Below are 13,830 nucleotides of genomic sequence, written 5' to 3' on the forward strand. Positions count from 1 at the left end.
GGGCGCGTTCGATGCGCGTTAGCAGGTGACCCCGCGAGACATGTACCTCCATAGCTAATTGCTTACCCTATTAAGTTAGCTGGACTGCCTACATGTACCTACCTACCTAAGGTACATAGGTAGTTACTACAGCGGATCAGGACTTACCTTACCTACTGTAGGTTAAGTAAGCACTACTTTAGCACGCACATGACGTATAGCACCGTCCATGCATCTACAAGGCTGCTATCGCGAACCCTGCGCCGACTTTCATATAGACGGCTTTGTTATCTACATCGCAGAAGCCTATGCAAGCCTAGGATGCCCTAATGCGAAACTTTGAGGCCTAACCTAAACGTGCAGCATGGGATTCTTCCCCGCTGCCGCTCTCAACCTAGGCACATCATGTATTGCCAAAAGTGTCGAGCTCCTCTGAAGCTGGACGGATCGTTGGCCGACTTGAATCCCGCTGCTTTCGACCTCTTAGTTGGTTCGTTATCGCGCCCATGTCCGTGTATTAATACTGACCCTGATCTGTTTCTTCAGCTTCTACAAACCAACAGCAGCCGAACCGGTCGCACGCCGCTCGACCTTCCTACCCCCACGAGTCCGAACGCCGTGCCCTCTACGACAGAGTGTCCCAGAACTCGGGCCCGCCAACTTTCAAGAAACAGAGTAGTGGCCCTCGCGACAGCTCTGCTATGTCTTTTGTGCTCTTGACAGAATCTCAAGTTGCTCCGCCGAGGCTGACCACCCCTCACGAACAACAAAACCCTAATCAACAGCGCCGCGCGTCATTTTCGACAGGCCAGCGCTCTGAAGGCAGAACTGCCCATCCCCATGAGGCAGAACGTATAAACAGACTTTTCGAGATTCTGTCTGCGCGATCCGATATTGACCATCCAATATGTGTCGAGTGCACTGAGATGCTCGTAGATAGTCTGCAGAAGAGACTAGAATCTAGTGCTCGGGAACGAGATGCCTATGCTAGCTTCTTAAAGCAGGTTCAGGCCGATGTCCCTACAGAAGAAGACATTGACGGATCGAAACGTCTCCTCGCCGAGGCGAAGAAGGAGGAAGAAGAGTCGATGAAAGAGTTGCTGAATCTGGAAAAGGAAAAGGCAGCCTTGGACGAAGAAATACTAGCCCTTGAAGAGGAGTCTCGGAAACTCGATATTGAGGAGGAAAAGTTTTGGCGGGATCGTAACGCCTTTGCCTCGAAGCTTATCGACTTCCAAAGCGAAAGGGACAGTATCAACTCCAAATTCGACCATGACGCCCAGCTCCTGACAAAACTCCAACGTGCAAATGTTTATAATGACACCTTCTCTATACATCACGACGGCAACTTTGCTACAATTAACGGCCTTAGGTTAGGGAAGCTGTCGTCCAAACCTGTTGACTGGCCGGAGATTAATGCAGCCTGGGGTCAAGCATTACTGCTTGTCGTTACAGTGGCGGACAAGCTCGGATACAAGTTCGACGGCTACGAACCCCTACCGATGGGTTCAACGTCGAAAATCATAAAATACGAACATATTTCGCCTTCCTCGAGCCGGGTCGGTGCCCATAGAAGTGGCCCGCCACCAGCTCCTAAGAAGAGCGTGCTTGATCTTTATTGCACGGGAGACCTCCCTCTACAGATGTTGTGGAATAGAAGCTTCGACAAGGGCATGGTGGCTTTCCTGGAACTAGTCAGGCAATTGGGTGCCTCAGTACACGAGCAGACTAAAGTGACCGGACCTCATTCATATTCTACTACACCTTTAGTGCTGCCGTACAAAATTGAAGGTGACAAGATAGGGGATGACAGGATTGGACATTTCAGTATAAGGTTGGGAATCACGAATGATGAAGGGTGGACCAAGGCATGCAAGTTTGCCCTGACATGCTGCAAATTTCTCATTGCACATGCAAGCAACGTGAGCGTTATGGCAACGCGTGCCAATGTATAGACTTTTCCTAAGAGTTATTATCTCGCTAGAGCAGGGATTCGGCGCGTTCTTATGATTCTTTCAAGGGGGATTTCTGGCGTATTGTAGGCAATTAGACACGGCGAAATACTCCCATTGATTGCTTTTTTTCTAGCACGGTGTCGGGTGTACAGTCTCGATTGCTCTCCATATTACATTAATTTTCTGCACCAAAGATGACCAATATATGCTGGTATTAGGCTCTACATGCATTAAGCATGCTTTAACATCACTATCTGTTATAGATGAGGAGGGATAGGGAGGAAGAGTGCTTGATATTATGATTGGACTGGATACTTTGAGTGGGTGTGAAGATTCCTTCCTAGCCCAAAGCCATACCGGACCTTAACCTTGACCGAGACAGCAACTGACAAAAATGGCCCCGTTCAACCTCCATAAGTCCGATCTGGTTTGGCACCCTAACTGGAATGTTGAGTTGGTTCCTTTGAGTTATTAATTCACAACCCAAGTCCTATCGCAGTAATTACAATATGCCCATCGTCTTCCAGATCTATGGCCTCGCCATTCCCTACACCCAGAGCAGTAAAATCTCTCTGATTCCCGTGTATAAGAAACGTCTCGCGGATCATGTACAACGCGAGAAGCTGTATGCACTACTGACTCGCTCGGCGAACGATCCGCAGCTGCCCGTCGCATCACCGTCTGCGCTGCTGCAGTGAGGACCCCATTATGTAGCAAGGGAGGGACCATGCGAGACGCTGTGGGCTGGCTTGTCTGAGAGAGCCGCAGATCAATCAGCTGATTTTCATGAGCGTCTTCATAACCAAGTGATCTGAGCAGTTCGCTCAGTGGAGGGACAGCTTCTGCACCGGCGGGTGTCGGGCTTCGATAAGTAGCGAAGGACTGGGGCCGGCCGGGGCTGTCTAGCTGTGTAATGGGTATGCCCGTGAAATGTTGGGGAAATAGGACGCGGAGAGGGGCAAGTACAAAGGAAGTACGGTTGTTAAATGAGGCAGGGTGTTCTCGGACAGAATGCTGCGCGGAGGAGTTCCTTAAAGCAGAGCGTAGTAGCCCGTTCTGACGGTCATGTGTTCGACCGTCGACTTCGGGGGCGAAGTGGTTTCGGTCGTCGATGAAATGGTTCCGAGAACGGGTATTGTTAAGACGAAAACTAGAGACAGGCTCACTGATAAAGCTTTGTCTAAGGTGATAACCGTTGGCTTGGCTTGTGTTGTCCATGTTGTTGGGTTGTACAGTGAGAGAGTACTCCGTATCTGGAGTCTCAAATTCGAGGTGAAGTGAATGTCTTCACAGCTCTGACACTGAGAATATAGTCGGAATATATTTCAACAGTAAGGAAGGAGAACGCAGCATGGCAGCTTCTAGAACTCGCTTCACAAGTATGCTAAATATGCCTATGTGTATACAACCTTCATGGGCCAGGGGTAGCCTTGGTGCCCATGTGAAATCTTGCCATCAGTTGAACAATACTAACCGCCGATTACACACTGCGCAAGTCATTCGCAATGTGCACGCGGCTATTCTGAGAACACAAGTATAACATCACGGGCATACTGAAGCAAGGCATAGACCGTTGTGTCCGGAAAAGGAGAAGCGAAGAATAAGTTTCGGGAGAAACGTATCATTGTGGTTAGAGTCATCTCGATCACGCTTACCACAACTGTAACGGTTTGTCAAGAAATTCGTAGATTACATGTGCTTCACTATCATTTGTGTTTTTACGTATTACGAGGGAGGGATTGGACGCATATACTCCATAGAATCAGTGGTCGGCACACACTACACCCTGTTGTAGGGGTGGAATAGATTGAAAAGGGGAAGAAAAGAAAAGAAAGATGTAGTGCTGCCCTACTGACTAAAAGTGTCTTTATCAAAGGGAACACTACGGTCAATGGGAAAAATATATATCACGCCGCTTTCACTCTACACATGTAGATAGAGGGGGCGAGGGAGAAGCGGGAGTGTTGTACATCTCTAAAGGGATAACTTCTATCCACCAAACCGATAACCGCAACACCCGCTATATTTCCCTTGTTATACACATTCAATCACGTGTATCTAGGTTGAGAGTAACCAACCTAAGCAGCTTTAAGTAGAACATTGATTTCCTAGCCTTATGGTAGTGGTCACACATAACCTCCTTATAGGGCTTGTGGTGGAAGTATCTAATCCGCGCTGCAGAGTCCAGCAAATGAATAAGTGCATGTGGCTATGTCATTGTATTCCTTTTAGTGACGCATCAACCATCTACAGCAAAAGCCTGCCACCATTGGGGCCCGAGGCGAGTCCCGTTCTGTTTGTTATTCTGCATTCGCCATCAACTATCACAATCAGCCACCCGGACCGGCACTTCCCGCTCCAAGAGTGTAACCGTAGACCTCATGTGAGATTCCCCTTGTTTCAAGTTATCCCTGAAGCCGTTTGCCGCTTAGATGCTGTGCAAACAAAACCGCGCAAGAGGACTGGTTGCTACATGGTTGCTACATGGATTAGCATCCCGCTCACTGTGACGAGATTGGGGTGTATCGTCGAACCTATGCGTAAGAACGTAATGTTGTAGCTCAACCTTGGGACAAGTACTGGCGTGATGGTTTGGACGATGATATGCTAGCTTGAGGGCAGACTTTTCGTACTACTACTTCCTAGTCGTTTCGATAACTAGACAGCTTTGGATCTGACTATTCGAAGCATGGAATTAATCTAAGAATTCTAGGCTCTCAAATCTTATGTCGTAAGTATGGTAATTGCAAGTATGTTAAGTAGACTAGCCTGGGCTAGTGAGCTGGCTGAACGGCATGCACGCGAGTATCTCTTTGCGATCTGGGATATCATGATAACCCGTTGCCTACTGATGTCAGCGGAACTGCTCATAATTATAAGAGATATTTCAGATATCTCTAGCTGTGCTTACAATACCACGTCAGTCAGCGAACATTGTCTACTGGTAAAGCAGCCTGTGCAGAATCAGAGGCAAATTCGCTCAGAGCATAGAAAATAGGCAACAAACAAGCATAAATCAACAGGAAGTTGAATGAATAGGGTATTGAGTCTGTTAGGGTCAATTGTGCATCATTTCTTTTGCCGATAACTGTCCAAGGAGAGCGTAATTCTTGTCAACAGAATGCAATGTGCAGAGCCCTCTTGTAGTTGGTTATCTATGCATCTGATCGTGCAAATGGATTAGGAATTTCGCACTTCGCACCAGGCCCGCCTGAAAGCGACTCCCTCATCAGGCCAATGAGGCCTGACATGCTGATCAATGTGGTGTGTAAATGTACCTGATGGGGAACTGCCAACTTCAACCAATAGTACCATATATGATAAACATCGGCCCCCTGCAGAATTTCCAGTATAATATGAAGGGCGCACAGTTGTGCATCGCCCCAGTAGTACACGCGGCCGATTCTTATTTGAATCACATGTAGAATTGTTCGCCACTGCAAATCCAGTATATGTTAGAAGACTTGTAGAGAAAATGGAGCCCATCGTCAATTTAATTGAAACGGACATATCCCTCAGTTGTGTAAGTATTGGGTGTCACTGAGAATAATTCAAGGGAGTTTTGGCGCCTGCCGAAATTTGTCTGACGGGGCATGCTGATTTAGGGACCCTGAACTTGGCTATTTCAACAATTTCGAGTTTATTAGAAGAATCACCTCCGGTCATTTCAAAAAGTAGCTTTTACCTTATAACTACCACCATACACTTTGATGAGCTTAGCTAATAAGTCAAAATGGTTGCCCCTTTACCGATTTCACACGGTGGGGTGCAGGTGACAGTGATAGGCATTGTCTTTCTTCTTCTTTCTTTCTTAGCAATCGGGCTTCGGCTCTGGTCAAGACGGATCTCCTGCGCTTCGATTGCATTCAACGACCATATGGCCATTCTAGCAACACTATTCACCGCAGCTTTGATTGCTCTGAGTATCGCAAGTATCATGACATCGCTCTTTGTTGTTACTAACAGACAATTACTAAATTTGATATAGCCTCCTTCTTCGGATTGGGACATCATGTACATGATATTCCCATTGAAACCTTTACTTTATTCCAAAAAGTTCGTAATGTACGAAAATCCTCTCTCCTTCGAGGCTGACAACAAGTCTCGTAGATCAACATAGCGATCCAATTAATTTGGGCCTCGGCAAACACATGTGTCAAAATATCAATTCTCTCACTGTATACCGCCTTATTCCCCGGCAGGAAGTTCGCCAGAATTTGCTATACCGTTGCCGCCTTCTCTATCGCGTTCTGGATCAGTGTTGTTCTAGAAGGGTTTGTTCTCTGTACACCCGTGCAGTTCAATTGGGACAGAACCGTTCCTAATGGTGTTTGTGCTCGGCAAGACATCGCTTATCTGCTTGCCGGTATCATGAACCTTCTAATTGATGCGATCGTGGTGTCATTGCCCGTGAATTTGCTACTGGGGTTGAAGATGCCTCTTCAGAAGAAACTGGGCGTCATCGCAATGTTCAGCCTTGGAATGATGTAAGATAACGAGGCGAAACAAGGGGAAAGAACTAACAATCAACAGTATCTGCATCATTACCCTTCGGCGGATAATCCTTATACGTGCCTACTACCACCTGACCGACAAAACGTATAACACAACAAAAATTACCACGTACTCGATTTTGGAGCCGACCCTTGGAGTAATGAACTCTTGTCTTCCAGTCATGAAGCCTGCATTGGCTAGAATTTATCGCGCCGTTCGTCGAACGCCTAGAGAGACTAACAATACTGCTACAGACTTAGCTGGATTCGCCAACCGAAGCACACAAAATAGGGGGACTTTTAAGAGATTTGATGATTGCAGCCTTTTCCACATCAGTGAGGACACACTTCTCAATGCAACTATCCAGGCAGATAAAACAACTGCAAACGCGTCCGTGCCAGACCCGATCATCGCTACCAAACACTGCGCAATTGATCCACTGTGAACTACAGGGCGTTTTAGTCTCAGCTTAATTCACAAATCAGCTATGCTCCATCTACCAGCAAGGGATGCTGGCGATTATGGAAGGGTATTCAATTTCATAGGAGGGCGCTGCACGGTTCTTAGATTAAAGATTAATTTATGTCTCCTATAAGTAATAATAATATTAAATGGAGTTAAATGATGGCAGAAGTTTATCCTGTTTTAATACTGCTGCTATATAAGTTAAAATAGTACTGTAGGTGCTAAATACACGCTCTAACGAATACGCCTCTTCCCTAGTAACATACGAACTTGAACTAACAAGGCAACTTTTATAGATCAGGACGGCCTTCATTTCATTGGGATGGGATAGATATAAGATAACTGTCTATTCCCGTAACTTTTATATAACCTTCACTTCCCTCCCCTTTTCACTAGCAGAACTATTATCTGTAATCTAAAACACGTACAACAATCCTCAAGCGGAACCTATTTGCAGGTGTCTGGAGGTCCTTGTTCTTGTATCTTCTGCATGTTGATTTCATTAAGCCAACCGGGCCCGAACCCCCAACGCTTAAAACTACAATCCCAGAATCTAGCCCTAGGTTGCCGCGCCTGATTCGTTGTGCAAAATAGGATCATCGGCGATGCTAGGGATGAATGTGACAGTAATATCACGCGCAAGTTCAATGGCCTTACGGTCATGCGCTTGTGGAAGGTGTTAGAATCAACCTGCTTTCCGTCGTCTCCCGGTAACTCTATCCATCCCTTCGGGCAATAGTCTCGAAGCGAAACTGATCAGGCTTCCGTCCTAAGGCTATCATCCCAAGGTGCAGGATAGCGTCGATTTTGATATACTCTTCTTCCTCACCTGGTTGAGGTTTGGGCAGAAATAGGGAACGTTTACCACTCCAGATATCTCTTGACACAGAGCGCACATCATGTATCCAAGGTATCTCGAGAGTACTTAAGAATTCGGATGTCCCTTTTGATGGGTCTCTCAACTGTATCCGGGAGAGCGTCTCTCACTAACTGAGACGTGTTGTAATCATACTCCATAAATGGCTGGGAATTTAAGCCTAGTTTTCAGGATGACATAAGGGAGTTTTATTAGGAGCAGGAGGAGATTTTCAGCTATCCGTAGATGTTGGTCTCAGATGGGCAAATCGCGTATCGACGTAACCCCGCAAGCTGTTTCACGTTGTTTGTTCATCATCAGAAGCGCGTAGGTTCAGCCGCAAGGCATTATCACTCTTAAAAGATGAGGGAGTGCGCTCTTACTTGTGTGCCTCGTCCTCGCGTGCTTGTCGACTTACTTACACCCGCCATTCCGGATGCGATACCTATTCTTTCAACGCCAAGCTGTAACAAGCTTGACTCTGGACAGCAATGGACGACGACTACTTGAGAAATGCTCTGACAAGAACTTAACAAACCTAAGCCTAGGAGAGCTCAACGCGTCTATATCACCATCTCAGAACTCTTGTCTACGGGAAATGGATTGATCAATGGAACAACCTGATTACGTCAGAGTACCCTTTGCCTTCAGACCTAGGTGATAAGGTTATTCAGCTATGATGTGAAGTGGTAGATATACTCCATGAGCACGGTGGAATATCCATTCTCAAGGTTGTGCAGAAATTACAGCTCAAGGGAATTATCCATGAAGACCGCGACTTGTCTTACAATTCACCCTGCCACTGCATGGTTTTTAGTTTGATTGGGTAGCTTTCACTGTTATATATTCCAGCGATCGAAAACCAGTCCGACGAGCTAAGAATAACACTTCGAGCTACCCACTGCGCGATACGTTGCGGTGTCCCAAATGAGATTGTAGCCCGACCATCCGATGAGCTGTTACGTGCAGACTTCTATCAAGAAAATGAGAAGCTGAGCAAAGACTTCAGTGTTTCGAACCTGATGAGTGAAATTATGTTGTCCTACACTTTATTGTTCAGAGCCGATTGAAGGTCGCGAAAATTTTACCAGCGCTCAGAGCGCACAAGAGCGTCGTTAGACAGCGTGGGAAACCGACTTCATGTAGATCCCTGTCTGGACGAACTTTGTGGAAACGATATCTCTGCTAGTGTGCCGGGTGTGCGGGAGACTTACCACCCTGACATCGATTTCCCCGTGCTGAAAGATCGCCTTGGGAAAATACAACTTTTCATGAAAGATATTCAGCCAAATCGTTTCATGGTACTCTGGCGTGACCAGCGAGATTTGAGACTTTAGTATACTATTTGGGCAGTCATAATCTTGACTATTATTAGACTCATTATAACAAGGGTAGTAATACTGGGCTTAGAATCTAGGCAATTCAAATTACAATGATCAACTAGGGCTACAGAAGTCCTTAGCCAACCAACTCCTTCTTGGCTGTTGGTGGCTTAGCTTGACTCTATATACAACTAGTCTGCCAGCCCAGACCGCCTAGGTCTCTGGGGTCAGTTTCAAGAAGCGAAGTCTGTATAACCTCACTTTCCAATATTGCCCAATATTGCCTGCATGTCTTGAAAGATCATGAACAGCCTGCAAAGGTCTTTCGTACGGCCGAAGTGCAAGGCGAACTGCATATTCAGCTAGCACAGAGGTTGCACGTGTAACACTCATCATGTCGGCGGTATCCATGTTTCTAGCAGCCGTTCAAGTCAATTCAGCTCAAATGGCATATGATCTTCAGGTTCAACAGAACGCATAGGACGCTAACTGTCGAGAAATTAATGTATTTGTCGTACTCAGGTGGAGCCTATATATACCGTTAGACTGTCGGCACGTCTAACGGTGTCGTTTTTGAGCGCAGCAGTATTAATTGTCATAGCCCTTTCGTTTGTTAGAGGGGCAATCAATCTCTTGTCTACGCATAGGGATAATTTGTTGCAATTAAGCGAAGTTAACGATCTACCAAGTCTGAGAAGCAATCCCATTCTTGGTCATCTTATGATGCTACTAGGTGCATTCCTGTTTGCTCCAATTCTGTCATTGCTTTTAATGCAGCTGTTCGGTATGTTGCAGAATCTGCAGAGCGCCCCTGGCGCTCCCATATCTTCGAAATCTGCCACTTTACCCGTGCTGATTCACCCCTGATTCCCCCGGCGAGGTTCATTGAACTGGGTAATTATCAAAGCTTACCTTAGATACCCCAATGCTTGTTAATCATTTTCTGCGTGACTTCTTTCTCTGTGCAGACAGACGAGTGCCTGATGATAAAGTGCTGATGCAACACTTTGGTGGGTTGGTTTCCCAGGGCACTGGAGATCATAAGCGAGTTGTAAGTACAATGCCCGGACAGATAAATCCGTGCACTCTAATTTTAGACCCAGTATGCCAATACCACCACTTTAAACCTTCTTATACGTTCATTGAAGAATAGACTACTTGCCGTACGCCGCGCACGTGAATGGTACACATCATATTAAAGAGCAGAAGCTGTAGAGTTTACTAGTATTTTTTATACAATCTTTATTTCAATAGTTCTGGTTTATGAAGCTATACATAAAGGGGTTAGTAGGTGGTAGTGGTGGTGGTGGTGGGCCTAAAATCAGAGTGCACGGATTCATCTGTCCGGTGGGTGTATCTCATCGCAAGGCCGAGATCGCCCTCATGAATAGCTATCTTCCCCAATATATATGCGGTTCTGGAGTTTATTAGCAATAGATCTCAATTTTACGCGAGCTGGACAACGTTTACTCTGTGGAAATGACTATCAGGGCCGTAAACCTTTGTTGGGATAGTTTAGGTGTCTTGTCGACGTACTCTATTGCCTTCTTACTCGCAAATAATCTAAATAATCGAAGCCTAACCGCACTATAAGCATCTGCTAGCTCTGGGCCTGTCGTTGTAGGGTCCTTCTCTCAGATTTCAAGAGATTAGAGGAAGCAGTTGTAGGCACTCTGATATCGGCGGTGGTCAATAGTCGCAACGCTTTCACACAGGTAAGGGTATAATAGCGAAGATTTTTGGTCGCATGAATCTGCTGCCTTTCTTCCGAGCTTATACCCTAGGACTAGAGAGCATGTCTCGCCACAGAACCTGTTACACTCCGAATTTAGTACCCTAATCTATGGAGCGCCTCAAATTCGAACTCATTAGGAAAGCACGCAAGAGGGAAAATGTATGTATAAAAACCACCACCATAATTGATAACATTTAATACTGTATGCTTATAGGGTGGAATCTCGCACGGTGGTGAGTGAACATTCTTGGGGAAAAAAAGGGGGGGACAAAAGGCAAAACGAGCAAAACGTACAACACCGAGGATTCGCTGGTCGTCACCGACTTATCTAAGGGGGAGCGAACGGGACCTCGAGTTCTCCAGTGGCTATGGTCGTACGTGGCAAAACCAACGCTATTTTTGACCTATAAGTGATTATTCGGAAGACAGATGGAAGATGGTGGGCACTGAGAAGGCCGGTCGGAGCTAGGTCCCGCGACGAATCAGCGTGCATCGGGATAGGGACCGAATCTTAATTCCCTGCTACATAGGAGTTATTTACATACTGGAGTGTTTATGAGAGTATACCAACCTCCTAGGATGAGTCCTGGCCTAGGTAGGTATTAACAGATCACGGCGAGGAAGTGGCTATACCCTAGTGGATTCCCATGTCAACTAATACATAGTATGTTTTCTCTCCTCAACAGCATCAATATTATCTATTGTCAATATTATCCATTGTTGGCATCATAAGCAACTACTATTGTTCAGAACAGCGCCTTCGTTCTTGGCTCCTACCTACCCCTTTCTGCCCCTTTCTGCCCCCTCCTGCAATTACTAGTAGCGCATGTAGGTGACTGGCAGGTCCAAGTCATTAGTTCTGCAACCATCAAAGCTTGACAATTGTGCCCCGGGCAGAGTGGGTCCACGAAGAAACGTCCGGTTTACCCATTGAGAGGCGAGGTCTGATAAAAACCGTCACACTTCATAGGTGGTATAAGTATTATGGGGGTGCCAGTTTTTTGTCAGATTGCCTCGCCTCTCAATGGGTAAACCGGACGTTTCTTCGTGGACCCACTCTACCCGGTGTTAAAAGTTTTGGTCTTGACTTGTGTTCCTTAGTTCCACGTGGCACCCTGGTCTACAAAACGGGGATTGACTGATATATACCAATGGCGGGAATGGCCCTATTTCCCCAGGAAAGCAATCATCTAATAAATTTGGTGTCCTAACTATATGCAGTATTCGATCGACAGTTGCTACTAGGCGGTCCTTATGATGGATGGAGTGAAAGATGGAGTGAAGGGAAACCCCTCACTTCGTAGCAGGCGACTTCGCAGATCTTGACTCAAGTGACGTATTTGCATGCGCATACTTACATCTCTACGACTTTTCTCCCTGTATATATGCCAGGCTTCCCGTTGACCTTTCGAGTGCCAAATCAATTTCACTCCAGATAAAAAGAAATACATATTTACTAGAAGAGATTTTATTTATGTCTTGCGGTATGGGTATTTCTTGGGATTATCAGTACGAAGCTAACAGGTACGATGAATTGACGGTACCAATGCCCACGATGCTAGGGTATAGCTTTGACTGTGGACTGAACCTCACTGACGTATGCCGAGGCCCTTAGTACCGAGCATTGAGCACGACAGACACGGCTGACCGTTGATCCAGGAGTTCGATCCTTGTTGTTCCGTCTCACCCTTCTCAAGCAGTAGCTCAAGCCAAGCCGTCGCCAACTGTGGTAATGACTTGCCTGTGGAGTTTTACCGACTTCAGACTGCCTATTTCAGAGCTCAACTTGCCTTGTCTCACGAAGCACAGCAGAAGGCCGAGATTCAAGTCCAGGCTCTGCAGCCCGCGCTCAGTTTTGATAACTCCCGTTATACTGGGTTCCCGTTTGGTGCATCTAAACTTCCAGAGTGGGATTGTCCTGCGACTCGTCTCGCACCCTGTCCTGATGAGATCAGTCAAGATTGGGGACAATCCGCGCAACTGATTCCCCAACCACTCGCTTCAATGAATGAGCCCATCATGAACACGAAGAGTCCAGCCAGCAGAAAAACAGGCAACGAGACTCCCGAACGCTCCAAGTCCATACAGAAAAAGCGTGGTCTGGATGGTGTGCCGCTCTATACCCCGGGAGGGTGTGACGCAGAAGCTGCTGTCCTGGAGCTACAGAATATGGAAAATGGGTTCAGGGCCGAGACATCACGGCGAATCGCCCAGGCGAGCTCCAGTCAGATGAAACGATAATCCTCTTCGTCGGCAGCCTATATTTTCATCATGAACAGCCCCTTGGAGGTTTCGCTATGCGACGATCTGCATTCAACACTTGTACCAGTGTTGGGTTAGCAGGATGACGCTAGCAGTACGACGCTGGCACCCTACTTCCACTTCAGCCAGCACTCACCTTAGAGTAACCTTCTAGATAGTAACAACTTCACTCAACCAGATAGTCAATTCAGGTCTCTGCGTATTACACACAGAATTCAACACTCTGCTTCATTGCAACGTGTTAGGCTGTCTTGGGTGCCACCACAACCAGGCTACGTGACAGGCATCAACACTACGAATACCACCAGAAAGCTTACAGACTCATGTATAGTAAGAACTGAGATGATGGCAGGCGAGGAAAATTGTAAAAGGCTATTGATGTCAACAGGTGCATCGTATAGTATTGTAAGAACCAGGCAGAGGAGCGACATTTGGCTGAGAAAAATTCGATAGACCAAGGGTGCTGGTTCTTGTCCATCATTTTCACTCAGAAGGATTCTGACACGATGGGGGTTTGCCATGATATCGGAAGTAATCGTGACACCGAAGGAGCCTATCAGAAATTTAATTAAATGGTCATCACCACAAGTTACAGTAGGCCGGTAGTGTATCAATCATCCCCATCTTAGAAAAGAAGCATATGAAGAACTGCACGAAGTTCCAGAGCTTACTCTGATACTATTCTGAGCTCTCAGGAGCTCAGCAGCACATACTTACATGATGTCGACGAAGGAGCATAATATCCGCCAGCCAATCACTGCC

The 13,830-nt window shown here is 46.5% G+C and overlaps 5 protein-coding genes across 5 annotated transcripts; 3 read left to right on the top strand and 2 right to left on the bottom strand.

Moving 5' to 3' along the window:
- The first annotated feature begins 154 nt into the window (after positions 1–154).
- On the top strand, positions 155–2,170 carry F5B22DRAFT_539093 (autophagy protein Apg6-domain-containing protein). The gene is made up of 2 exons (XM_047972820.1): positions 155–469; positions 526–2,170. Exons 1-2 carry the CDS (start codon positions 385–387, stop codon positions 1,932–1,934), a joined length of 1,494 nt encoding a protein of 497 aa, XP_047833478.1. The 5' UTR covers positions 155–384; the 3' UTR covers positions 1,935–2,170.
- On the bottom strand, positions 2,171–3,278 carry F5B22DRAFT_539094 (uncharacterized protein). Its single transcript, XM_047972821.1, has one exon. It carries the CDS (start codon positions 3,150–3,152, stop codon positions 2,406–2,408), a length of 747 nt encoding a protein of 248 aa, XP_047833479.1. The 5' UTR covers positions 3,153–3,278; the 3' UTR covers positions 2,171–2,405.
- Positions 3,279–5,667: 2,389 nt separating this feature from the next.
- On the top strand, positions 5,668–6,873 carry F5B22DRAFT_643627 (uncharacterized protein; the record flags this gene model as incomplete). Its single annotated transcript, XM_047978297.1, has 4 exons — positions 5,668–5,857; positions 5,923–5,990; positions 6,045–6,421; positions 6,468–6,873. The coding sequence occupies 4 exons, from the start codon at positions 5,668–5,670 to the stop codon at positions 6,871–6,873; spliced, it is 1,041 nt and encodes a 346-aa protein (XP_047833480.1).
- A 4,944-nt stretch (positions 6,874–11,817) lies between these two features.
- Positions 11,818–13,279, top strand: F5B22DRAFT_595069 (uncharacterized protein). Its single transcript, XM_047974114.1, has 2 exons — positions 11,818–12,403; positions 12,466–13,279. The coding sequence occupies exons 1-2, from the start codon at positions 12,281–12,283 to the stop codon at positions 13,045–13,047; spliced, it is 705 nt and encodes a 234-aa protein (XP_047833481.1). The 5' UTR covers positions 11,818–12,280; the 3' UTR covers positions 13,048–13,279.
- Positions 13,276–13,668, bottom strand: F5B22DRAFT_595071 (uncharacterized protein). The gene has a single exon (XM_047974115.1). It carries the CDS (start codon positions 13,587–13,589, stop codon positions 13,341–13,343), a length of 249 nt encoding a protein of 82 aa, XP_047833482.1. The 5' UTR covers positions 13,590–13,668; the 3' UTR covers positions 13,276–13,340.
- Positions 13,669–13,830: the final 162 nt, after the last annotated feature.

The sequence above is a fragment of the Xylaria bambusicola genome (assembly GCF_022495145.1).
Source record: "Xylaria bambusicola strain CBS 139988 unplaced genomic scaffold F5B22scaffold_8, whole genome shotgun sequence".
Lineage (NCBI taxonomy): Eukaryota > Fungi > Ascomycota > Sordariomycetes > Xylariales > Xylariaceae > Xylaria > Xylaria bambusicola.

Excerpts from the sequence above, each read along its gene's own strand:
- F5B22DRAFT_539093 (XM_047972820.1), top strand. The coding sequence starts at position 385 with ATGTATTGCCAAAAGTGTCGAGCTCCTCTGAAGCTGGACGGATCGTTG. Across the intron at positions 470-525 it reads TGCTTTCGACCTCTTAGTTG|CTTCTACAAACCAACAGCAG; the intron begins GTTCGTTATCGC and ends CTGTTTCTTCAG.
- F5B22DRAFT_539094 (XM_047972821.1), bottom strand. The coding sequence starts at position 3,152 with ATGGACAACACAAGCCAAGCCAACGGTTATCACCTTAGACAAAGCTTT.
- F5B22DRAFT_595069 (XM_047974114.1), top strand. The coding sequence starts at position 12,281 with ATGTCTTGCGGTATGGGTATTTCTTGGGATTATCAGTACGAAGCTAAC. Across the intron at positions 12,404-12,465 it reads GTGGACTGAACCTCACTGAC|GAGTTCGATCCTTGTTGTTC; the intron begins GTATGCCGAGGC and ends CCGTTGATCCAG.
- F5B22DRAFT_595071 (XM_047974115.1), bottom strand. The coding sequence starts at position 13,589 with ATGGCAAACCCCCATCGTGTCAGAATCCTTCTGAGTGAAAATGATGGA.